The sequence below is a fragment of the Sturnira hondurensis genome, unplaced genomic scaffold, assembly GCF_014824575.4.
Source record: "Sturnira hondurensis isolate 20B ecotype Veracruz unplaced genomic scaffold, ASM1482457v3 Scaffold0004136, whole genome shotgun sequence".
In the NCBI taxonomy this organism is placed as follows: Eukaryota; Metazoa; Chordata; class Mammalia; order Chiroptera; family Phyllostomidae; genus Sturnira; species Sturnira hondurensis.
In genome coordinates, this window is record NW_028076767.1 from 21,648,892 (window position 1) to 21,673,837 (window position 24,946).

The 24,946-nt window shown below is 48.6% G+C and overlaps 1 protein-coding gene across 2 annotated transcripts in view; it reads left to right on the forward strand.

Moving 5' to 3' along the window:
• Positions 1-24,946, forward strand: part of DLGAP4 (DLG associated protein 4) — a 130,219-nt gene that overhangs the window by 91,301 nt on the left and 13,972 nt on the right. For both annotated transcript variants that reach the window (XM_037043990.1, XM_037043989.1), the window contains 3 exons: positions 13,902-14,263; positions 16,833-16,921; positions 17,459-17,871. In XM_037043990.1, the coding sequence (XP_036899885.1) occupies positions 13,902-14,263; positions 16,833-16,921; positions 17,459-17,871 (864 nt within the window). The remainder of the gene's footprint in view (positions 1-13,901; positions 14,264-16,832; positions 16,922-17,458; positions 17,872-24,946) is intronic.

The window sequence follows — 24,946 nt, forward strand, 5'->3', positions numbered from 1 at the left end:
GGCATTTGCCTGGGTACCTCCTCTGGGCCAGGATGGGGCCACAAGGGTGGGAGCCATGTGGTCTCTTCCTTTAAGGGCTCAGATCTAAAGGGAGAGACCTGAAAAACAGTGTGGTGGCAAAAGCCTATGGCACATCTAAACATGGGGTACTGACCCAGTGAGGGGAACCAAGGCGAGAGCAGGGAGGATAAGACAGGGAAAGCTTTTTGGAGAGAGTAATGCTGGATGTGAGACCTGAAGGAAGAGGCAGAATTAAGGGCATGTTACAGGCAGGGAGCAGCCAGTACCTGGAAGCTGAAACCATGGTGTGTTGGCACAAAGAGGGTGGTGGAGAGAAGTTAGAGGGATGCTTGGCAATACAGAGATGCCAGTAGTCAGCACCCTAAAATATTAGAATGGCAGTGTAAGAATGGCATGGAGGGGCAGACAGTTGTGGGTCCTCAGCCAGGCACTGGATCTTCCTTACCCAGCCCCGTGGAGGAATAGGACTCCTCCCTTCCCCAGCCAGGAGCCCCCAGCCTCTGGTCTGTGGAGTCCCTACAGGGCCTGGGATTGGGCAGAAGGTCTGTGTACCCCTTGCTAAGGAGATGTGTGGGCCTCTCAAGTGATTGTAATCACAATTTCCTCACCTGCCAAGGCCTTTTCCACCTGTGTTCTCAGGAGACTCAGCAGTCCTGGAGCAGTGCACGGGGCAAGCCAGTATTCTTATAGATAAGAGAAATTGAGGCCCAAGAGACCTGGGTAGTACAGTGAGTGAGTGCAGGAACCTGTGCTCATGCTCAGGACTCCTAACCTGCAGACCGTGCCCGTAACTCAGCAGCGGGTATGGGGAAGCAAGTTTCAGCTGAGCACATATCCCAAGGGTGAGTGTATCATCTCATGTGGGGGCTCCATGCTGCCCAACTTCCCAGAGGGAGGCATTTTTTAAGCCCTGACTGTGCTGAGAGGCCCTGGTGTTAGTCCTCACATCATTTCCTGCATAAGTAGGCTATATGAATGATCTTCTCTGTCTTTTCTGCTTGTTAATAACAATTTTTTGGAGGCAAAGAAAAAGTTTGGATTATGAATGTCACATACACAAAAGTGATTATCTGGTGTTACATACAGAACTGGATGTCAAGTAGGAGGGCAAAGGCAGAACAAACATTTCAGTCCTGGAAGAAATCTTAGAGGTCACACCTGTGGGTGTTTGTTTGCGTCCCTCTCTGGCATCCACTGTGCCTGTGTCTAGCCTCACTTCCTAGGCAGCTCTGCTGCTCAGAAGGTGCTTCCTAGCCCTGACCTGTGTGGCTCAGTTGGTTGGGCGGTATCCTGCAAAGCAAGAGGTTGCTAATTCAGTTCCCAGTCGGCACATGCCTGGGTTGTGGGCTCAGTACCCAGGTACTTGAGGTGTGTTCAAGAAGCAACCGATTGATGTTTCTCTCTCATACCAATGTTTCTTTCACTCTTTCTCCCTCCCTTCCCTTCTCTCTAAAAATAATTTTTTTAAAGAAAGAAAATGCCTCCCAATAATACTGCAAAATCTGCTGCCCCTCAACAACCCATGCCTTCCTGTCCACCCTCTGGTCGTAGCATGATAGCCTGGACTCTGTGTATGTAACCTTCTTCTGGGTATTTGAGGGTAGTAGCCATGCCTTTCTGAATTGTCTCCCTCTCCCAGGCCACTCTCCCAGACTCTCTAAGCTCATCCTCGTGTTAGACAGGTGTGACTCATGGTGTACATGTGTCACACTCCATTTGTGGCAAGTGTATGACAGACATAAGTAATCAGTTACAGCTCTCTTGTTCAGTCAGTCCCAGGCTTTCTCATGCAATGCTGCTCCATGTAGCTACACCCAATCAGTAGAGGAGGGATTTCATTGTGGCTTCTGCATTTTATTGTGAGTTTCTTAAGGACAAGGACTACCCTGGGTCCCTAGTGCCCTCCCACAATGCCCAACATATGGCTTCCCCTCTGTAAATAAGCCCTGTCGTGATTGAATGGATTTGAGACTTCTCCCCATGTGGATGGCCCTCTTCTCATCAGGCTTCAGTTTGGTGATGTCCCTTGTTTGGAGTTGCCAACAGGACCCACATTATCCAGAGTTTAGTGGAGGCTGCCCCTCCCTGGTCCTGCACCTTTTTCTCTCGGTCAGCCTCTGAGCATGTGTCTGTGGTCAGCAAGAATCGCTACTGCATTTTTTCACACATACTGCTTTCTTTTGTAATTGTCTTTCTTGGGATCCTAAACCCAGGATATTACTATAAGCTCTGAGGACAAGGTCCTGTTGCTTCCTATGTCTCTATGCCCAGACCAGGCACTGAGGCAGTCAGCATTGCCTGTGTTGACCTGAACTGAACTCAAGGTTTTCCCCATTCAATTCTGTACTGTTTGTATCATCCCATCTCTCAGCTGCCCAGGGTTCTTGGCTTTAGCCTCTGTCTCCCGATATACCACCTGTCACCCCAGACACAGTGAATGAGCCTGTTAACACTGTCTTTCTATTCTGGGATACACTCGGTCATTCAAAATGATGAAACGAGCCAGCAGTCAAGGTGTGCAGGATCTGGTAGTGACTAGCTTTGCACACTGGACATGGGGGCCTGTAACAACTTGTAAAAAGCCAGGCTTTTGTGACCATCACCAGGGTTTGACATCAGCCCTCTGGAAGTAAGGGTGGTTTTTTTGAGATTCCTCTAAGTGGTACTTAGCAGGCTGAGCTCCTGGAACCACAGAGCTTTTGAAAGGCAGCCACAGGGTCCACATGTTGGGACCAGTATTTGAAAATCCAGATCTTGCATTCATCACCCACCACCACCACCCACTGCCTCACCAGGTTAGACAGGGGCTGTAAACATCAAGTTTTTGCATTGAACTGGAACCATAGTAGCCAGTGACTCTGCCCATCTTCTCCAATTCATCAGCTCCCACTGCTAGTGGTTACAGCTTTAATATACGAGAAAATCATGATTCAATAACCACAGCTTGAAAGTTGGCATCTCTTAAGCTTGGACTCCCAGGAGTGGTGGTAATAAGGTGTCCTGGGGGGTAGGGCAGGGGCCCCTGAGCAGAGCTGCTGGCAGAGCCAACTCCACAGATGGGTCTCTAAGGATAAATAAGATGATGTTTGTGGCAGATTCCAACACAGGATAGGCGAAGTGTAAATGTTGCCTGACAAGCTCCTTATTGGATATAGTTGCAGTAATAGTGGTTTTTGAGAAACAGCATGCTATTTGGGGACCAACTGGTCAGGGGCTGGAGGAGGCAGGCCTCGCATGTGGATGCCTTCCTGAACTCTGGAGCTTCGTGCTAGAGAACCTGAAGCATCTTCTTTCCTCATTGTGGGGGGAACAGGGAACATGCCCACACTCAGCCCCAGGCAAGGGCCCCTGCTCTGCCACCCGATCCTCGGGGAGTACATCTGCCTTTCTGATCCTCGGTGTTCTTGTGTGTACTGTGAGGAGGTCAGATTAGTGTAGTAGATCTCAAAATACCATTTAGAAATTCTGTATGGATTTAAAAAGGAAAATGGAGCTGCTCCCAGGGACCTGGAGTAGGTGGGAGTCAAAAAGCCTTCCCCCAGGCCCTGTGAGGGCTCCCAAAACCTGGTTTGAAAACCAGTAGAATTTCTGTCTCCTAGAACCAACCCTCTAGCCCTGGTATTTGGAAGCTCCATATACTCATTCCAATCTCAGTGTCCATCACCCAGCTCTGTGACCTAGAACAAGTGGCCTCACCTCTCTGAGCCTTACTTAGATGTTGTAGTGAGTCTTAGCCAAGCTGGGGAAGTCCTAGATAACTGGGAAACCCATATCAGGAGTTTTGGTGTTTCCGGTGAGAGTGTCTAGAGCCACACATCTGAAGGGCCTGAGGAAGGGCAGTAGGTAGCAGAGGTCACAGATAGGACAGAGCACCTTTCTCTTTCATGTGCTCAGGTTCTAGCCCGGGATGCACCAGGCCTCTGCCTCCATGGCCAGCAGAGACGGGCTGCCATCATCTAACTTAGAGGAAATTGTCAAACCCAGGAACGGGGCCCATGTACCCCTGACTAGTGAACTGGCCTGGTCAGGATCTGAACCAGGCCCTGCTAGGTGGCACCCAAATCTAGCCCTGGGCAGCGTGGCAAGGTAGCTAACAGTGCTGGCTCTCAATCAGAAAGGCTGAGCTCAAATCCTGGCTTGTGACCTTAGGCTAGTCACTTCTCTCAGAGTCTTAGTTTTCTTCTCTTTGAAACAGAAATGATAAGCCTGGTGAAGAGTTAGTGAGCTGATACAATTAAAGCACTTAATGCAAGGTCAGTTCATGGCCAGTCCTCAGTCAGGGGGATGCTCTGCAGCTTGTGACGTCTCTGAGTGAGCAGCTCCCCATCCTCTGAGAATCACTTGACCTGAACTGCAGGGTCCGTCTGGAGGGCACGGCTTAACCCCTTCCTCCCGCCCCTCTGGCTTGAACATATTTGGACAAAAACCCATACACCCTTGACCCCAAACAGGGTGTGAACAATGCTTAACCCCTGGGCCTGTTAGGACCTGGGCCACACAGCAGGAGGTGAGCTGTGGGTAAGCCAGCCCCATTACTTGCATTACTGCCTGAGCTCCCCACCCAGTCCTCATCAGTAGAAAAATTGTCTTCCATGAAACTGGCCCCTGGTGCCAAAAAGGTTGGGGACTGCTGTCCTAAGAAGTAGCTGACTCTGGAGAGACAGAGAATGTTGTCCTGGCAACCAAGCAGGTCCCTTTCCAGCAGCTGCTCCAGGCTCATGAAGGGAGCTCTACATCTGTGCTCCGGATGGGGCTCTTCTACCACCTGCGACCGGGTGCCAAGAGCCTGAAGCCAGACCTGGCCTGCCAACCAGAAGGGGCTTTCTCTGCTTTCACGCAAGTGGACTTAGACACCACCAGAAGGGCCTCCTGCCTGCCTCAATTCCAAGGTTACCAGGGGTCTCCTGCCTTTCCAAGGCAGGGCATTTTATGGACAGGCTTCCTGGGAGCAGGAGTAAGGGGCCAAAGCTTCAGAGGGAGCAGGGAGGTCAAGGGCAGCTGCTTCCGGCAGTCACAGATTATACACCATAGGCCATGGTGGCTGAGGATTGTGTATCTGTACAATGTTTTTAAAAACTTTAACTCCACTTTGAAATTTAGAGGTTTTATTTTTTCGAAAGTCCAGATTTCTGGGGTTTTGCACACATTTGGCAGCTCTAAGAATGCTGGGCCCACATCCCCACCTGGCAGCTTTGGGGCAGAGGGGTTAGATGCCCATTCTCCCATAGACATTTGAACCGTGACCTCCATTCAGGGCCAACCCAGTTAGTTCACAGCTGAGAAAACTAAGGCTGAGGAAGGATCAGACCCTGTGTCGGGTAGGCAGGTACACAGTCCACCGTGGCCAGTGTTGAGTTTAGAACCTGGCACTGTGGCCTCAGAGAATAGAGCTTTTGTACACTGCCACTCAAAAAAGTACAAAGTCTCTCATCTCTAAAACATCAGTGGTAATTATCTCCCCTCCTAAGCCTGTGTCTGAAATAAAGTAGAAGCTGGCCCAGCACTCACTGAGTAATGGTGCTTTTAAATCTGAGCATGTGATATGCCTTGCCTAGAAAACGCTGCTGGAAGCACCGCTTCCTTTCTCTGCCACCTTCCAGAAATGGTTGTGTTTCAATTTCTAATGCTCAGTGCTTAGGGTTTGTGGCGAGCTCATTCTCACAGTCTCAACACCCAGCTTCAAGTAGAGTTGCTCAAGGCTCTACCTCCACCAGATAGTGCGTGTGTCTCCGTTTGTTTGTTGGAGGCTGACCTTAAAGTGAGGTCAAAGCCCTGGCTCGGGGCATTAGATGTCAACTTAGAGTCAGGAGTAAATCATTCTGTCTCCCTGAGTCTTTTTACCCAGCTGTCAAACAGGGGGTTGTTCATTTGCGCAGTAAATACTGAACCCAGCCTGAGCCCAGCTGTGGATTGGGCCTGGGGCTGGGAAGGCACTCTAATTTTATGAGGTAGGTAAGGTCCCTGAGGGTGGGGACCTATATTCAGATACTCAGGACCTCTGTCTGGTAGTGGGAGAGACAAAAGACAAGTGAACCAAAGAGTTGATCAGTGCTTGAATAAAGCAGACAGAGTTCTCAAAGAAAGAATAACAGCTTTAGATAGGGGGGGTCAGGGGGCCCCTCATTGAAAACATGACACCTGAGCCGAGACCTAAAATCAGGGTGAGGAATAAGCATGCAAATATGGGGTGAGGATCATTTCAGACAGGGAACAGCAGGCACAGAGGCCCCAAGGGAGGTGCATGTTTGGAGTATTTGTGGAGCAGCAAGAAGCTGAGGAGGCTGGAAGGGAATGAGTGAGGGAAAGCACAGGGACTGAAGCCAGAGCAGGAGGGCAGGGGCCGTTCTTTTTTGTATACCAAGGTGGGCAGGGTGGACTCAGCTTTTCATGGAGTGGGGAGCTGTTCAATAGCTTTAGAAAGAGAAGGAAGTAATCCAATTTTCATTTTAAAAAATTCCTCAGACTGCTGTTTAGAGAGATTGTGGGTGGGCTGGGCCACAGACAAAACAGGGAGGCTGCAGGGTAGGAGGTGGAAGCCAAGACCTGGCTGGTGGGGATGAGAGAAGCAGGTCTCCGAGATGTGTTTTTGTGGGGGAGGGATAGGAAGAGGGAGATGGGAATTCCCAGGCTTCTGGAGTACATCACTGAGTGCATGGGGTTCCCTCAGAGAGCAAGGCCAATGTGGGAGAGAAGAGCATTCAGACTCATGCCGGACATGCTCAGCTTTGAGACGGCCTTGGCACTTCACACACAGCACCTGGTACACTGGGCTATTGGGTAGGAGGTGATACACCCTCCAGCTGCTCTCAGGTCTGCATGCTGTAAAATCCTCTGGCTGCAGGCAGTCTGTGTGCGGAAGGATGTCTGTTTCCATTGCCCAGGCGGCTCCAGGAAACCAAGAACCCCGAGAGGAGGCAGCCCACTCTGAGGCCTCCTTGCCTCTATCCCTGTCTTCCCTCCACCAGCTACATTATCTAAATTCCACCTTGCCAAGCTGTGCCCTGATGACATCTGACTTCACGTATCCTGGGCCACCCCACCCTACTCCTTTGCTCAGGGAGGGTCCCCTCACCTGAAAGCACCTCCTCTCCTTGCCACTCTGTGTCTCTGGTCCATCCTTGCAGACCCAGTCAGCCTTAATGTCTTCCACAAAAGTGCCCCAGGCTGTTTCCCAGGGGGTGATCACTCTGCCCCTCACCTAGAAACCATGGCAACAGGAGTTACAGGGACCCACCCCATGATTACAAAGCACCGTCATGTCTCATCTCCTTGGCTCCTTACTCACAGCACCCTGGGTATCTCACCCGTTTTCTGAGTGAAACAGTTAATGTACCCAAGGCTGCTGCCTCCCATGACCCCCACTGAGTTAATGGACTGAAGGTGGCATAAGGTAGTGTGGTGGGCAGCCTGAGTTCCAGCCCCAACAGTGCCCAGCCTGGGAGGTGAGCCAGGACCAGTTGCTCACCTCTCCAAGCCTCTCATGTGAAGTGGGGCGGCGACAGATCTGTCTCACTCATGCCCATTTGGAGGGTTCAGTGGGCTAAAAGACGTCGATTCTCATTAGTCACAGTCGTCGTGTTCATAAGGTCTTACAAACGCTGAGTTAGCAAATGCCAAACCATTGCTCCTAAGGGAAATGCAGGGTCCCTGCAAGCCTCTGTTCACATTTTCACCAACCAGTCAACACGTAACTTTGTTTTATGTTTCTGTTTAAAGACGCCTTATTTAACACCTGAACAAAGCATGTCTGACACTCGTGTTTTCTTTGTAAGGGGCATCACAGCCTTCTTCCACTTAGGGACACTAGACAACACTTTAGCACTACACTTGGGGGTCACTTCAAACAGAAGTCACCAAGAGAAAGCACGAAAATGTGAAAAACACAGCACTGGAGAGATCAGGAAAAGGACACATGCTTACAGCATGAAAGCTGGAGAAAATTACCACTTTGTTCAGTCCCACGTGGGAACTTGTGCATTGGATGACTCAAATTTGCAGGCTTTGCACACTTGTCTGTGAGTGACTGGAAAGCCCTGTAGTATGGATTTGGGGGTCACAAAGAAATTTTAGCAAGTAGATGAATTCACAGATAAAGAATTGTGAATAACGAGAATCGACTGTGCATTCCTGTCAGTGCTCAGTAAAGGCCCGCTGTCTGCATTGGAACCACCACCGATAGGCGTGCTCCCAGCCCCCAGATAAGGCTCTGATATGGATGGGCCAGGGCTCCCTGAGCTCTGAGTTTTTGTTGCCTTTCTGACTGTCTCCCATGGACTTCAGGGTCCGTGGCAGGTACAGATTCTGGGGGCCCTGAATGCCCCTGAAGGGTTTGTTCCAAGTCCACTGAGTGGGTTGTGGCAGTATTGAAAAATTTCAGACAAAGCAGTGACACAGCTGGATTCCACAGACATCTGGGACGGGCGGAGGAGGGGCAGGAATGGCAGGGCGGGAGGCTGGGGGGCCAGGGGTAGCTGCGTTGGTTGGTTGGTTGGTGGTGTAGGGAAAAATGACTAGATGGGTGGGGGAGAGGAAGGGTGAGAGGGGTGGTTAGGGAGCACCTATTGTTGGGGAGTGCCGGAGGATCCCCGAAATAGTGTTGAGATAAGAGCTGCTCTCGGTTCTTCTTGCTGGAGTTTGAAATCAAAGTTTGATAACTTTAAGCTAACTCTTAAGGCACAGCGAGGGAGGTGACTTCCAGACTGACACAATAGGAAAGTGGGGATCACATCAGCTGCCAACAGGAAAGCAGCTCTGAAAGGGCAGTCTGTCCCTGGTGCTGACCTAGCTTCCTGAAATTTTTCTCAGTTTCCCCTGCTTTGGGGGAAGAAGCAGAGGGAAGGAGGAAGGAAGTTGAGGCTGGATGGGTGGGTGGGAGAGCCTTTGAGTTCTGGGTGTGTAGGATCAAGCATACAAATGAGTTGCCTGATTTAGCTGTGTGGTTTGACAGGTTATACAGTGAAAGAGGGAATGGGGTCTTAAAGGACCTCAGCCCTTTCCCTGACAAGCCTGGCAGAGGCGGCAAAGAGTTTAGAGGGTTCTGGCTCTGAGTCCACCTCCGCCCCTTCGTGTGGGGCCTTGACTGGGGCCCACTGCCTCTCCTGTAAAGCCAGCTGCCATGGTTCCCACACTGTCTGTGGTCTCCTGCATCCATTCCTGTTCTAGGCCTCTTCAGCCCTCCATCCCAGCCACTCTTCTGAACGTCTGAAGCTCTGTTTAACCATCTTATACACCTTGACATTAAAAAGCAAAATGCAGAGATAAATTTGTTATGACCTAATAAGTAGAGTTTGCTGGATAAGAATCTTGAGGCAGAGAGCAGAACTGAGACAAAGGAAGCTTCTACTTAGAAGAAGCAAGGACTTGTGCACTATGAGGCAGGGAGGCTGGACTGTGTGTCTGGGGCCGGGGCAGGTTGCATGGAGGGAGCATTGCACAACTGGCTTCTGTCTGAGCCTTGGCATGAGGGACTGGCATGGTCAACATGGAATCTAAAAAGTGTTCAGCACCTGGGGGTGGGGTCACTGCCCATGCTGCTGTGGCTCCACAGTGCTTCCCTCAGGGTCTTTTTTTTTTAAAGATTTTATTTATTTATCTTTAGAAGGGAAGGGAAGGAGAGAAACATCAGTGTATGGTTGCCTCTTGTGAGTCCCCTGCAGGAACTGGCCTGCTACCCAAGCATGTCCCCTGACTGGGAATCGAACCTCGATCATGTGGTTCGCAGGCCCACGCTCAATCCACTGAGCTACACCAGCCAGGGGACCTCAGGGTCTTTAAAATATGCCCAAGGACCAGCTGGAGATGGTCACACTGGAGGGATGCTCACCTCTAAGCTTCCCAGGCAATCTGAAAGTCTTCCAGAGTGAATGGACAAAGAGTTGGACCATGTGCCATGCAGAACATCTCCCTAGGGCAGGGAGGGCCACAGTCACATCCTGGAGGGTGCAGGGCTGGCCAGGTCCAACATCTTGGGTCTCGAAAGTTGAATTGGCAAATGATGGTTGTGTACTCCCTGGGCTGGGCACTGGGTCACAAACAACATGCAACACACACTTTCAAAGTCTTTGGAATCATAGCCACAGCCTGGAGTGCTCCAGCTGATCCACAGAGAAAGGAGAGGGGCAGACTGCCTGGGCCAGAAAGAACGGAGAGTGAAGAGACTGGCTGGAGGATGAGAAGCAGAGAGGACATACATGAAAGGGATTCTGGCAGAAACAAGTGCATGTGCAAAAGCTTGGGTGCATGAATAGTGAGGTGTGTTTGGGAAAGTGTGCATTCGGTTCTGACGCTGCAAGGGGCATGCTGGGAGTGGGAGGATGGGATGAAACTGCGTGGATGGGTGTGTGGGATGAAGCTAAAAGGGCTCCAAATTTGGGAGGGGGCTAGAACCTTGGATACTAAAGTTGGGAGCCTTTACCATGGCTAAATAATCGTGATTTCTGGCATTAGGGGGAGTGGTTTTTTAGTAATGATGAGGTTCATTTTTCTTGTTCACCAAATGTTTATTGAGAGTTTTCTTTGCTTGAGGTATTACCCCAGAGCCTGTGCTACCCTTGACCTGCTGTGCCAAGACAGACAGTTTCCCCAGCTGCCCCAGGCCTATTACAATCAAGTCAAATCCCTAAATGAGCTAAGACAGTAGGTGCTCTGATGGAGATCCTGGGTGATGTGAGGGTAGAGGGCCATCAAGGGAGGCCTCTCTGAGGGTGCAACATTGGAAAAGTTAGGAGGTGGGAGAAGCTTTCCAGGCAGAAGGAACCATGTGGATAAAGTCCTTGAGGTGGGAGAAATGCGTTAGGAATGAGAGACGAAGTTGGAAGGGACCAGGAAGGTGATAGCCTGGTTCACTAGCATTTCACACATGGGAAATAAGGGGTGTCCTTTGCAGTCACGTCCCAATCCCCCTGCCCTGGGGGGAGTGGTGCTCCGAGCTGAGGATACCTGTCACCAAGGGAACCCATAGGCCCCAAGATCCTCTCTGTTAGTCACACTGCTTATCTGGCTGTGACCTGTGGCCCTAGGAGACATAGAGAATCCAAGATAAGTTCACTTTTCCTCTTATCACATCTAGCCATCTGGCCTGGCCTCTGGCTAGTGTACCTTCCTTCTAATGAGTGGCTGCCTCAGCCAGGGCTCAGGGCCTCTGAGAATGCATCAGCAGGATTAGAGCTTAGACAACCCCAAGAGTGAGGTTGGAAGGTTAGTCCTCAGTCCAGACCCCTGGCTGTGGGCAACCCCATTGCCTCCTGGGGTAAGGGATTTACCTCTTCCACACAGATCCCTACACACAGAAACTTCTCCAGGCCAGTGTCAGCCCCACCCCAAAGTTAGAGACACTGCCTTGGGCAGGCCTAGAGCCCAGTTCTGGCTCCTCATACTCACTCTGTCCCCTTTGGGAGGGTATTCCTCCTATAAACATTTTGAGCAGATTAGGGCTTCACACTTCTGATCTAGGGCAGAAAATACCAGGGAAGCCCTGCTTTCTTGGGGATATGTAGGCCAAACCAACTCCTGAAATCTCCAGCGAGTCCTGTCTCTGCTGGACATTGCTGGCCACTGGCTTCAGAGGACTGCTCTTGGGGGAAACTGCTCCTTGGCTAGTCAGAGAACCATCCCATCCTCCCCACCCCCAGGTCTAGCTTCCCCTGCACCAGAAACCAGTAGGAGCCATGCCAGCCCTGGGCTACAGCCTGTGTAATCACTCTGTGTGCATGCATTCAGTGCTTTGCAGTTTCACTGTAGATTCATGTGTCGGCTCATGTACCTACTGTCAAGATACAACAGTTCCATCAATGAGCACACGCAGGGGTCCCTCCAGGCCTCCCCCTACCATCCCGTCCCCGTTGCCTCCCCACCAACCACCAGTTTGTTCCCCGTCTCTATAATTAGGTGATTTCAGGAATATTTTTTAAATAGAATCATGCAGTACATGACTTTCTGAGATGGCTTTTTCCACTTGGCATAATTCACTTGAGAGTCATTCAAGCCATTGCTTCTATCAGTGGTTCATTTCTCTTCATCGCTGAGCAGTGCTCCACAGTCCGATGTGCCCCAGTTTATCCACCATTCACCCACTGAAGGACGTGTAGTTGGTTTCCAGTTTGGGCGATTACCTGTAAAGCTGCCACAGACATTCATGTTTTTGTGAGCATGTTACCAGTTCTGTGCAATAAATGCCCAAGAGTACATTGCTGGATTGTGTGGTAATTGTATGTTTAGTTTTAAAAGAATTGCCAAACCATTTTCCAGGGTGATTGTATCATTTTCCATTCCCACCAGCAGTATATGCGTGACTCAGTTTCTCTACGTCATCGCTAGCATTTGGTGTCACCGTTTTTATTTTAGCCATCTATTAGGTTTGCTTAGTGATAACTCAGTGACAGATGGATAGATTCTTCTTTTTTGGGAGGGGATCTGTTTCATTTATAAATTTTAGAGAGGAGGGAGAGGAAAGAGAGACACCCATATGTTGTTTCACTTATTTGTGCATTCTTTGGTGGTTTCCTCTACGTGCCCTGACCAGAGACCTTGGTGTACTGTGATGACGCTCTAACCAACTGAGTTTCCCACCAGGGCCAGGTGGATGGATTCTGTGAGTTTTCCACAGCCCCTGTGGCATTGGGCTACATTTCGTGGATTTCCATTGGGCCATTACCATCTCAATAACTGGTAGCCTCTCAAAGGCAGGGCTTAAAGTCACTCATCTGGTTCCCACTCCCAGCCCGGGCCCAAACCCAGGTAGATAGAGGCTTGTTTCAGTCCTCGCTGGGAAAAAGGCAGTTGGAGTTAAGATGCTGAGAAAAGCTGTTGGATCTGACCCAGCCCCTTACAGCAAGTGGCTACTGCTGTTTGAGAAGTCACAGCCCTGCACGGTGTGGCTCAGTTGGTGGGAGCATCGTCCAGTTCACCAGAGGATTGCCAATTCAGTTCCCGGTCAGGGTACGTGTCTGGGTTGCAGGCTCAACCTGGTGGAGGCAGGCATGGGAAGCAGCCAGTCAATGTTTCTCTCTCTCTTCTCCTTCCCCCTAAAAATCAATAAACATGTCCTTGAATGAGAATAAAATAAACCTTAAAAAATGACTTTCTTAAAAAAACAAACACTTTGCGTTTTCGGCAAAAAGTTTCCGCATTAAGAAGCCAAATGTGGACCTTTGGTGTTCCATGCACCTGGTGTGAGCTACCCCCAGGCCAGGCTGGGAATGGGGTTCAGAGATAACCTCAGCTCCCACCTCTGGCAGGTCCTGGTTCCCTGAATCTTGGTGGAGAACAAGGATTCAGACCGGGCCTGATGGAGTAATGAGGGCGGCAAACTGGTACATAGGGTTTTCACATAATGAGGAGAAGTGGGGTTGGAAGGGCAGGATGGGGAAAGGGTTAGCTGGGCCCTGAAGGATATGTTGGTCTCTGATCAGCCGTGGAGGGGGCATCCAGGTAGAGGGAACAGGGGTAGAGGGTAGAGCAGAGGGAGAAGAGCGGTAGGTCTCAGCCCTGGGGAAAGCAGGTTCATTATTGTTTAGCAGTCACTGCCTGCCCTGTCATGGATCAGGCTCTGTCACAGCCTTTGGCACCGTGAACGTTACCTTCTAGCCCATGTCCCAGCTGGATAATACTTTTGTTTGTGACTATGAGGTGGAGGGTGTCTTTGGTCCATGTTGGCATCCTCCATGACTTGGCCTTGGCCTCACATGAGGGTAGCCAGGGTCTGTATCTGTCTGTCTTGGCTATTGCTGTCTGACCCTCATTCTCCTGCTCCCAAAATCCCCACTGAGGGAGTGGCTGAGGCCAGAGCTAGGGCCAGGACAGGTAGGACCTCAGACTTGAAAGGAGATTGAGAGAGTTGGGGGCCTCACCTTCTCCCCTGCCCTTCTCTCACCCATCTACAGGTTCATCATGCCTAGTGGCATATAAGAAGACCCCACCACCGGTCCCTCCACGCACCACGTCAAAGCCGTTTATCTCAGTCACGGTCCAGAGCAGTACTGAGTCTGCCCAGGATACCTACCTGGACAGCCAGGACCACAAAAGCGAGGTGACAAGCCAGTCAGGCCTGAGCAACTCATCGGACAGCCTGGACAGCAGTACCCGACCACCCAGCGTGACACGAGGCAGAATCACTCCAGCCTCCGAGGCCCCAGAACCACCTCCAAAGCATGCAGCTCTGAAGAGCGAACAGGGGACACTCACCTGCTCCGAATCCCACCCTGAGGCCATCCCCAAAAGGAAATTGTCATCTATAGGAATACAAGTAGGGGCCCTTTTGCACTCTGTGTTCTCAGCTCGCTCCGTGCACCGGTCTGTGTGTAATTACATCTGGTAGAGGCCCACTACATCTCCTGGGCAAAAGTGATTGATCTTTGTATTTTGGGAGATCAGTCCCAAGTAATCAAACCAAATTCCACCCCCAGCCACAGCTTTCTTACATTTGCCCACACCTGCGAAGTCTGCAACTGTGGGCACCTGTCCCTGTTACTCCAGTGGGTCATCCCAGTGAATGTAGTTACACTCAGCCAGCCATTTCTTGTCCACTGTTTGTCCACTGTCTGTCTGTCCACTCCACCTTTTGCCCTGCCAGCCGATACGTGGGAGGCGGGACTGGCCTAACAGTTCTCTAATCCAAGGTCAGCTCGGGTGCGGAGGCCACAGCCCCGCTTGGCAGTGGGAGCAGCGTGGAGCATAGACGCGGATGGGCCAGGGGCCCAGGACCCAGGGCCCTTGAGCCATGGGGGTTGTTCGAGGGGACCTTGCCCAGAGCCCTCTCGGGCCTTGGGGACAGGTAGGTGGCTTAAGGCACCAGGCCCACGTCAAGTTGAGAAGTGTGATGCTGTTCCAGATGTCGCTCTCTCCATGGGAAAGGATGCAGGGATATAGCTCCCCAGGACCAAGTAGCCATAGCTAACAGACCCTCCTGGAAGCCCAGCTCAGCTGAGCACCCACAGCCATGACACACAGCAGGGCAGGTGCACCAGCTTCCCTTCCCCTGCCTCACTGCACCTCCTGCATGCACTCAGCATCAGTAATCCGTTTTTTTTTTTATTGGCAGAGCTGGGAAAACCTGGGCCCTGCCCTGCAGTTTACAAAAGTTGCTCTAAATCCAGATTGAGAGGATTCTTTCTGCCCTGGCTAGACCTCCAGGCTAAAGTGGAGCACACTTGAAGGCGAGAGAATGAAGGCAGCTGCATTGGGCCAAGGTCTTGGGGGAGGTGAAACACCCACCAACCCCAAGGAGCAATCAAGAAGATCAAGGCAGTGTGTGTTGTGGCTTGGGGATTTAAGATTGCCTTACTTAGAAGGGATCTGCATTTTCCCAGCTGCTCCTGAGCTGTTGGACACAGCTAAGTGGATGACAAAGTACTAGAATACAGAGGGAACATGGAGCGTAAAGGGCTCACTGGCCAATTTCTTGCACTTGCCTGAAATTTTTTCCTCCAAGAGGCAGCTGTGGACTTCAGTTTTTCCACATATATGAAGAAAGAGTTGACCAGGAGACACTTACATTTTCTGGGCTCCTTCATGTGGTTTCCCTATACCATGTTCCAGGAGGGATTCCTGGGAACACAGGAAGTAGCCTAGTCTCTGACTCCCGGTCCTGACCCCCCAGGGTCTTTGGGCAGCCCCACTCTCTCCTGGCCAAACCAGATGCTCTTGTCTTTCCAGACGGTCTGAAGGACAGTTAGTCTCAATCTTTGATTTTTCCCAGAAGTTTACATGGGGATAAGAACTCAAGTTCTTGGGCCAACCCTGGGTTTCCCCTTCCCCAGGTTCACCTCCACTCCCATTCCATGCTCTTGTCCAGTGACGCTGCATTTCCTGAGCTTCTTGCTGAGGGAGAAATGTGGCTGCATCCCCATGTCAAGGAGAAGCCTGGTGCTCAGCCCTCAGCCCCAGAAAGCCCCTCTGGCCCCTGCTGCTGCTTTATAGCCAGGAGACTGGAGACTCCTCAGTTTCCAAAGATGGCTTGACAACCCTTGTCCCACTGCTTTGTGCCTCAAGCCCTAGGTCAAGCGTAGGTTCCCCCTCATTCGTGAGCAATGTGGGAAGGCTGGCCTGGCTGCTCCGTGGCCACACACCTTTCCCAGAAAAAAGGCCCAAGGCATTGTAGTTGCCTTCCTTTTCATAAGTATAGAGAAAGTGCTAGCTTTGCACTTGGCCCTGGTCCTGGTCCTTGCTACTGTTCCCCAGGCCCATCAGTGCTAAAGGTAGACTCAGCCAAGTGTGACCATGGCCCGGGGATGGCATCCCACAGTGTCCAGGGACTTCGCCGGCTTTGCCTTGGTGGCAGTTTTCAAATCCAGAGCTACTCACTGTCCAAGCTTTGCCTCTAGTGCAGGCGCCGCCAGCCTGTCCTTCAGCTGCAGGGTTGGGGGACTGACCTCAAGACAGCCCCGTCTTCAACTGCACCAGATAACGGCTGTGGCTTTGTGTGTGTGTGTTTTCTTTCTCTTTCGTCGTCCTTTTTTTTTCTTCTCTGATGCGTGTAAAGGAGAGGACTAGAAGGAACGGTTCCCACCTCTCGGAGGACAACGGACCCAAAGCGATCGATGTGATGGCACCCTCCTCAGAGTAGGGAAAGCCAGTCATCTCCACCCCATCCCACCTCCCGCCCACCTGCCCGCCCGCCTCCGCGCGAATGAGCAGTGCCCGGCTTAACTTGGTCTGGCCTTGGGCCCACGTGCAGTGTCCGCATGCCTCGTGTTTGTCTGTCCACATGTCCGTTTGCGTCGTCCCACTAATGTGAATTTCAGCAGCAAGTGTGGTGTTTGTTTTTTATTTTTGTCTTTGTCTCCGTGCCGTTGCTGTCATTGTCCTTCAATAAGGTTGACTGCATTCAGCCAGTGCCAAAAGAGGAGCCCAGTCCCGCTACCAAATTCCAGTCCATCGGGGTTCAGGTAGAGGACGACTGGCGGTAAGTCGTGTGGAGGCGGTGGCTGCCTCTCCCCTCTCCTCTTCCTTCCTCTGCTCTCTCCTCCCTTGTGCCTTCTCCTCCTGCTCTCCCTAACCCACTTCTCCTTGCTGGATTTCTAATAACCAAGCTGGGTTGGGGTGTGGGCTGTGGCCCAGGCATGGGAGGCTGGGCAGGCAGGCGGGCGGGCAAATGAGCAGTTGCTCTGTGAGATGAATCAGCCCGCAGGGGGTCAAGGCCAGGCTGAGACATGAGCTACCCCGATGTTGGTGGTCTTCCTGGCCCCACTGCAGTAAACAGGCAACCTTATGACCTTGTCTGTGTGTGTGTATGCGTGTAGGTGTGGGCGGGGTGGGGCAGAGCCAGGGCTGAGCAGAGAATGAGATGGGGCTGTGGGACCTGCTTCAGGCGCATGGTGAGCAGATGATGCATCCGTTTCTCTGTCTCCCGTGTGTCCGGTTGGGGTGGCCTCTGATCTTTGGCCCTCTTAGTGACTCTTACTTCTTCCCGTCCCGGCCCCACACCAACCCCCACCCACAGAAGCAGTGCCCCCTCTCACAGCATGTCCTCCCGCCGGGACACCGATTCAGACACCCAGGACGCCAATGACTCAAGCTGTAAGTCATCTGAAAGGAGCCTCCCAGACTGTACCCCACATCCCAACTCCATCAGCATCGACGCCGGCCCTCGGCAGGCCCCCAAGATTGCCCAGATCAAGCGCAACCTCTCCTATGGAGACAACAGCGACCCTGCCCTAGAGGCGTCATCGCTGCCCCCACCCGATCCCTGGCTTGAGACCTCCTCCAGCTCGCCCGCAGAGCCTGCGCAGCCCGGGGCCTGCCGCCGAGATGGCTACTGGTTCTTGAAGCTACTGCAGGCGGAAACCGAGCGGCTGGAGGGCTGGTGCTGCCAGATGGACAAGGAGACCAAAGAGAACAACCTCTCTGAAGAAGGTGGGTGCCACAAGGACGTCCCCCTGGGGTGAGGGGAGCAGGCGTACACACCTAGTTCTCCACCTTCGGGCCCCATAGCCTCAGAGCCTCCTAGTGGGGCAGGTTTCTCAGGTTCTCTTCTTGGATCAGCTGTGAGCTCACTTCCTACTTTCATTCTGTTTTGCAGCCATCCATCTACCTAGCCAAACCTTTTTTCCAAAAGGGTTTATGGCTACAGCTGCTAGTTGAGTAGGCTGTGGGGTCAGCCACACCTGGGTTTGAATCCTGGTTCTTCCCTTACTAGTGAAGTGACCTTGAAAAGGTTACTCTGAGCCTCCATTTTCTTACCTGTCATGTGGAGCTTACCACCCTCTGACCGCATAAGCACATTGTAAGAGTTGAATGCAGCCGCGCGTGTAAAGGACCCGGCAATGTGCTGGTGTGCTGTGATCATGCCTTCAGCAGCTCTGCACTGAGGGCCTACTATGTGGGCCTCAGCAGGGTGTGAGGAACTGTGCATCGGTGAGACAGAAATCATCTACTTTTCCATTTATGTTTCTATCCATACCATGCCTATTTCTAAAAATTCCCCTGAGGAATTAGTTCAAGAAAGCTAGAAATACGTAGGGAGCCTGACCTCACGGTGGTCGATATATGGGAGAGCAGTGGTTTGGAGGCAGGCCGCCGTGGATAGTTCCAGGGCATGGTCCCAGGAGCCGCGCCCTGTGCTGGCCTGGCTAAGCCAAAGCTCCAGTCCCCAGTTATTCCCTCCACAGAACATCCACGAAGGACGGGCCTCCAGAGTGTCCAGAGGGAAGGAGCCAGCATTGCACTGAGGATGGGGCGGGGCCTGAAGAAGCCCTTTGACTTCAGAGTCACTGTTTTCACTGTCCTCTAGGCCAGTTCCCATCTTAGAGGCCACAACCACTGTGTGTGTGCAGGGAACTGTTAGGAGGTATATACCTAATAGCTTTTTATAATAATAGGTTTTTAAAAATTGGGATGGAGGCAAGGATTAGTGAGAGCACTAAAAGGCTGCTACCAAACCGCCCAGCCCACTGCCATGCCTTCTTAGCCTTCTCTGCTGCCAGCCTGGTCAGCTGTGCATTCTGTATTTATATTTACCTTCATGCTTCTTTTTTAATGTAATTACCTCTTGTTTCATCTGAACCACTCATCACCACCATACTGAGTTCCTGCTGTGATAGATGAGTGCACCGCCACCTCCTGGGTCCCACCTTTCTGTCTCACATCACAGTTTGGAGTTAAATAACAACCAATATTTCTGTTTACTGTGAGCGTATAAATAATGTTCTCTGCGGAGCCTAATAATATATTATTATTTCATTTTCTTTCCTCATATACTTTGTTTTTCTAGAATGGTTACCTCATCTTCCTCATATACTTTATTTTATAAGCTCCTATTTGTCATCTTTTCACGTGCTCCACTAGATTCAGCAACTCTCCATAGGCAAACATGATTTCCTGTTTTTCCTGGTGCTGTCTTCTGCCCTCTGTTCTGCCCTGGCCAGCTTGCTTTCTGGGTTTGCTGCCCAGCTGCTGTCCAGTGACTTCCCTTTTCGTCCCCTGGGACTGCCCTTGGCTACTTTCCCGTGGTGGACACCCTGCTTTTTGGACCACGTGGCCTTTTGCCCTTTTGGCTCTAGATCCCCCCTTTTACTACAGCATACCTTCAACTGATGTGTCTTTCATTCAGACATCACAGTTTGCTGGGTGTGAGTTGAAAGTTATAAATATGAATTATATATAAATGTGTTTATATGTATATCTATGTAATTTATATATAAATAAAGTTGAAAATAGCATTCTCTCAGAATCTTAAAGGCTGTAATGTGTTAGCTTTCATTACTTGTACTGAAAAGTGATGCCATTCCAGTTCTCAGTTCTTCATATTCTTTTATCTTTGGAAGCTATTAGGATCTTCACTTCACTTCTCTTGTAAAATTTCTCCGTGTTGTGCCGCGGATGCGTCTTTGCCCATTTATTGTACCAGTAATGAATAGGCCATCCTTGAGTGGAGACTCTGGTCTTCCATTTCTGAGAATAGTCTCGCATTCATTTCTAAACATAATTTCCTCTCCCATTTATGACTGTGTTCTCTCTGTCTGAGATTGTCATCACCCAATGTTGGACCTGCTGCATTGATCCTCAGTCTTGGATCTTTTTCTTCTTGTTGCTCTCTTTTTTTTTTCTTTCTTTCTGGAAAGCTTTGTCATTTTCTACACTCTAACAACTTACTGAGATACCCGCATGCCATAAAATTTGCTATTTTAGCCCTGGCTGATGTGGCTCAGTGGATTGAGCACTGGCCTGTGAACCAAAGGGTCACTGGTTCAGTTCCCATTCAGGGCACAGGCCTGGGCTGCAGGCCAATTCCCAGCGGGGGATGCATGAGAGGCAACCATACATTGACATTTCTCTCCCTCTCTCTCTCCCTCCCTTCCTCTCTCTCTAAAAATAAAAATAAAATCTTTTTAAAAATTTGCTCTTTTAGAGCCCTGGCTGGTGTAGCTTAGTGGATTGAGCACAGGCCTGCGAACCAGAGGATCGCGGTTCGATTCCCAGTCAGGGCACGTGCCTGGGTTGCAGGCCAGTTCCCTGCAGGCCAACTCCCATCAGGGGACGCACAAAAGGCAACCATACATTGATGTTTCTCTCCCTCTCTCCTTCCCCTTTAAAAGTAAATAAATAAATAAAAATCTAAAAAAAAATTTGCTCTTTTAAAGTGTACAATTCAGTGGCAGCTAGTACACTTACAGTGTTGTGCAAGCATCACTACTGTCTAATTTCAGAACATTTTCATTATTCCAAAAAGAACCCCCACAACCATAAGCAGTCATCCTATTCCCTATGGGGTTGGCCTCTTCTGGACTTCTATGTAGGTGAATTGCACAATACATGGTCACCGTGTCTGGCTTCTTTTGCTTAGCATAATGTTTTCAGGGTTCATCCATGTTGTAGCATGTACCAGTGCTTCATTCCTTATTGCTGAGTAATCCTTCATTTTATGTGCATATTACATTTTATTTGTACAGCCACCTGTTGGTGCCCATTTGGGTATTTCCATTTGGGGTTACTGTGACTAATGCTGCTGTGAACGTTTGTGTACACGTTTGTATAGATATATGTTCCTTCCTTCTGGATGCAGACCTAGGAGTGGAATTGCTGGGTCGTTTGGTAACTCTGTATTTAACTCGTGGAACTGCCAAACTTTCCCACCATGGTACCCCATTTACCATTCCCACCAGCAGTGGATGAGGGTTCTAATTTTTCCACATCCTAACCAACTCTCACAGCTACTGGTCTTGTTTATTATCCCCATCTAAGGGGGTGTGAGGGAGTATCTCACTGTGGTTCTGATTTCTATTTCCTTGATGGATAATAATGTTGATGGTCTTTGCATGAATAGAGAAATCTATTGAGTTTGGGAGGTTTTCTTGACTTTATCTCCAAACTCTGTCCATCAGATGTTCACTGTAGTCATCTGTATCACATTTCTTTCTTATTCTGTTCCTTTTTCATAGCATTCTGCCTATTTTCTATGAATAGAGTGTCTTCTACATATGTATATTTATGACTTTACATGTTTTTTTGAGATTTTTGAGAATGGCTTTGATTTCTTTTTTTAAATTTATTTGTTTTTTAAGTACAGTTTTCTGTCTTTTACTCCCATCCCAGCCCACCCCACCCCCCCAGTGCTCCCCACCTGCCTCCCATTTCTACCCCTTAGTTGTTGTCCATGTGTCCTTTATACTGGTTCCTGTAAATCCTTCCCCTTTTCCCCTGAAATTCCTTCCCCTCTCCCCTCTTACATGTATTTTTTTAATTGTCAATTTGACCCTGTGTTGTCTGTATTTCCTTTAGGTTTCTTTTTCCTTTTGGGTTAGAGGCTTTCCCGAAATGTCCAGTGATCTTTGGTTGCTCATTCATATTTAAAAGCGAGGAACTGGCTCTGACTGGAGTGGCTCAGTTGGTTGGGCATCATCTTGCAAAGCAAAAGGTCACTGGTTCAATTCTCGGTCGAGGCACATGCCAGGGTTGTGGTTCAGTCCCCAGTTAGGGCACATACAAGAGGCAACTGGATGAGGTTTTTCTCTCACATCAGTGTTTCCCCCTCTTTCTCCCTCTCTAACCCCCTCTCTAAAAATAAGTAAGTAAAATTTTTTTAAAAAGTAGGTAATAGGGCCCTGGCTGGTGTAGCTCAGTGGATTGAGCGTGGGCCTGTAATATAATAACTATATATTATATAAATAACGATATAATAACTATATATATCAAGTGGGTATTTGAAATATTGGAGGGATCACCTTGTAAAGTACTAATATATGATTTTCCAACCACTATGCTATACACCTGAAACTAGTGCAAAATAATAATGAATGGAAACTGTAATTTAAAAAATTTTAAATATAGTATATAATCTATAATATACTCTGAATACTAATCCCTATCAGATACATAATTTTGTAAATATTTGCTCCCATTCTTTGGGTTGTCTTTTTCTCTATGGATAGTGTCTTTTAATGCACAAGATATAAAAATTCTTGTAAGTCTTGTCTATTTTTTCTTTGTTGCCTGTGCTTTTATTGTCATATCCAAAAAATCATTGCCAAATCCAGTGTCATGAAGCTTCTGTCCTATGTTTTCCCCTAATACTTCTATTGCTTTAGGCCTTACACTTAAGTTCTTGATCCATTCTGAGTTCAGTGTAGTATATGGTGTTACATAAGGGCCAGCTCCATTCTTTTGCATGTGGATATCATGGTTTCCCAACACCATTTTTTGGAAAGACCTGTCCTTTCCCCATTGGGTGGTCTTGACACATTTGGCCGTATGTGTGAGGGGTTTTTTCTGGGCTCTTTATGCCCTTGATCTGTGTGTCTGTCTGTCTTTATGCCAGTACCACACTGTGTCGATTACTGTAGTTTTGTAGTAAGTTTTCAAATTAGGAAGTACAAATTCTACAACTTTGTTCTTTATCCAGATTGTTTTGGCTATTTGAGGTCCCTTGAGATTCCATAGGGATTTTAAGAATGAGTTTTTCTATTTCTGCAAAAAAATCATTGGGAATTTGATAGGAATCACATTGTCTTACAGTCTATCAACATGGTTTCCATTTATTATGTCATCTTTCATTTCTTTCTTTTTTTATCCTCATCCAGGGTCATGCTTATTGATTTTAGAGAGGGGGAAGAGAGAGAAACATCAGTCAGCTGCCCCTCCCATGTACCCCAACTGGCAACCAAACCTGCAACCTAGGCATGTGCCCTGATCGGGAATCAAACCCATGATCTTTTGCGTAACAGGAAAATGCTCCAACTAACTGAGCCACACTAGCCCGGGCTTATTTAATTTCTTTTAGTAGTATTTTCTGGTGTTCATTGTATAAGACTTTGGCCTCCTTGGTTAATTCCTAAATGTTTTATTCCTTTTGATACTATTGTAAATGAAATTGTTTTGTAATTGTTAGTATATTGAAATGCAGATGACTTTTGTGCGTGACTTTATACCTTGCTACTTTGCTGAATTCATTTATTAGCTGTGTGTGTGTGTGTGTATATAACCTAGGGTGTTCTACATGTATATATATAATAAGATCTTATCATTTTCAAACAGAATAATTTTACTTCTTCCTTTTCCAATGTGGATGCCTTTTATTTCTATTTTCTTGCTTAATTGCTCTAGCTAGAACTTCCTGTATTGTGTTTGAATAGAAGTGGGGAAAGTAGGCGTCCTTGCCTGTGTCTGGTCCTAGAGAACACACTTCCAGTTGTTCACCATTCAGTAGGATGTTCACTGTGAGTTTTTCATTTATGGTTTTCATTATGTTGAGGTAGTTTCCTTCTATTCCTAGTTTGTTGTATGTTTTTGTCATGAAATGTGTTTGTTAAATGCTTTTATTCTCTATTAGTTTAGAATGATCATGTGTTTTTTTTCCCCTTCATTCTGTTAATGTGGTGTATTACATTGATCAGTTTTCATATGTTGAACTATCCTTGCGTTCTGGAAACATAATGCTTTTTTTTTTTTTTTAGATTTAGTATGCTGCTGAATTCTGTTTGCTACTATTTTGTTGAAGATTTTTGTATCAGTATTCTGTATTAGTCTAGTTTTCTTTTCTTTTAGTGTCTTTGTCAGGGTTTGGCATCAGGGTAATGCTGGCCTGGCCTCATAAGAATGAGTTAGGAAGTATTCCCTCCTCTTCAAGTTTTTAGAAAAGTTTGAGAAGGATTGTTGTTAGCTCTTTAAATGTTTGTTAGCATTCACCATTGGAGCCATCAGGTCCAGGGCTGTTCTTTGCTGCGAGATTTTTGACTACTGATTCAAACTCCTTACTACTTACAGACTCATTCAGATGTTCTATCTCTTTGTGATTTCATTTGGGTAGGTTTTGTGTTTCTAGGAATTTCCTCACTTCATCTAAAGTTATCCAGTGTGTTGGTATATATTTCTGTAGAATTGGTAGTCAGTGACTTTCATTTCTGATCTTAGTAATTTGGGCCTTATCTCTTTTTCTTAGTCTAGCTCCTAAAGGTTTGTCAATTTTGTTGATCTTTTCGGAGAAACAGCTTTTGGTTGTGTTGACTTTCTCCTATTTTCTATTTCATTTATTTCTGCTCTAATTTCTATTACTTATTATTCCTTCTTCAGCTTTGGGTTTCTTTTTTTTATAGTTCTTGAGTTGTAAGGGTAGGTTGCTGACCTGAGGTCTTTCTTGTTTTTTAATGCAAGCATTTACAGCTGACCCTTTAGCAGCGCTTCTGCTGTGTCCCACCAGTTCAGTGTATTTCCCTTTTGATTTCTTCTTTGATTCATTGGTTGTTTAAAAGTGTTGCTTAAAAATAAATAAATAAATAAACAAACAAACAAACAAACAAAAAAACATTTTTTAAAAAGTGTTGCCCTGGCTGGTGTAGCTCAGTGGATTGAGCGTGGGCCTGCGAACCACACAATCGCGGTTCGATTCCCAGTCAGGGCACATGCCTGGGTTGCAGGCCAGTTCCCAGCGGGGGATGCATGAGAGGCAACCATACATTGATATTTCTCTCCTTCTCTCATTCCCTTTCCCTCTAAA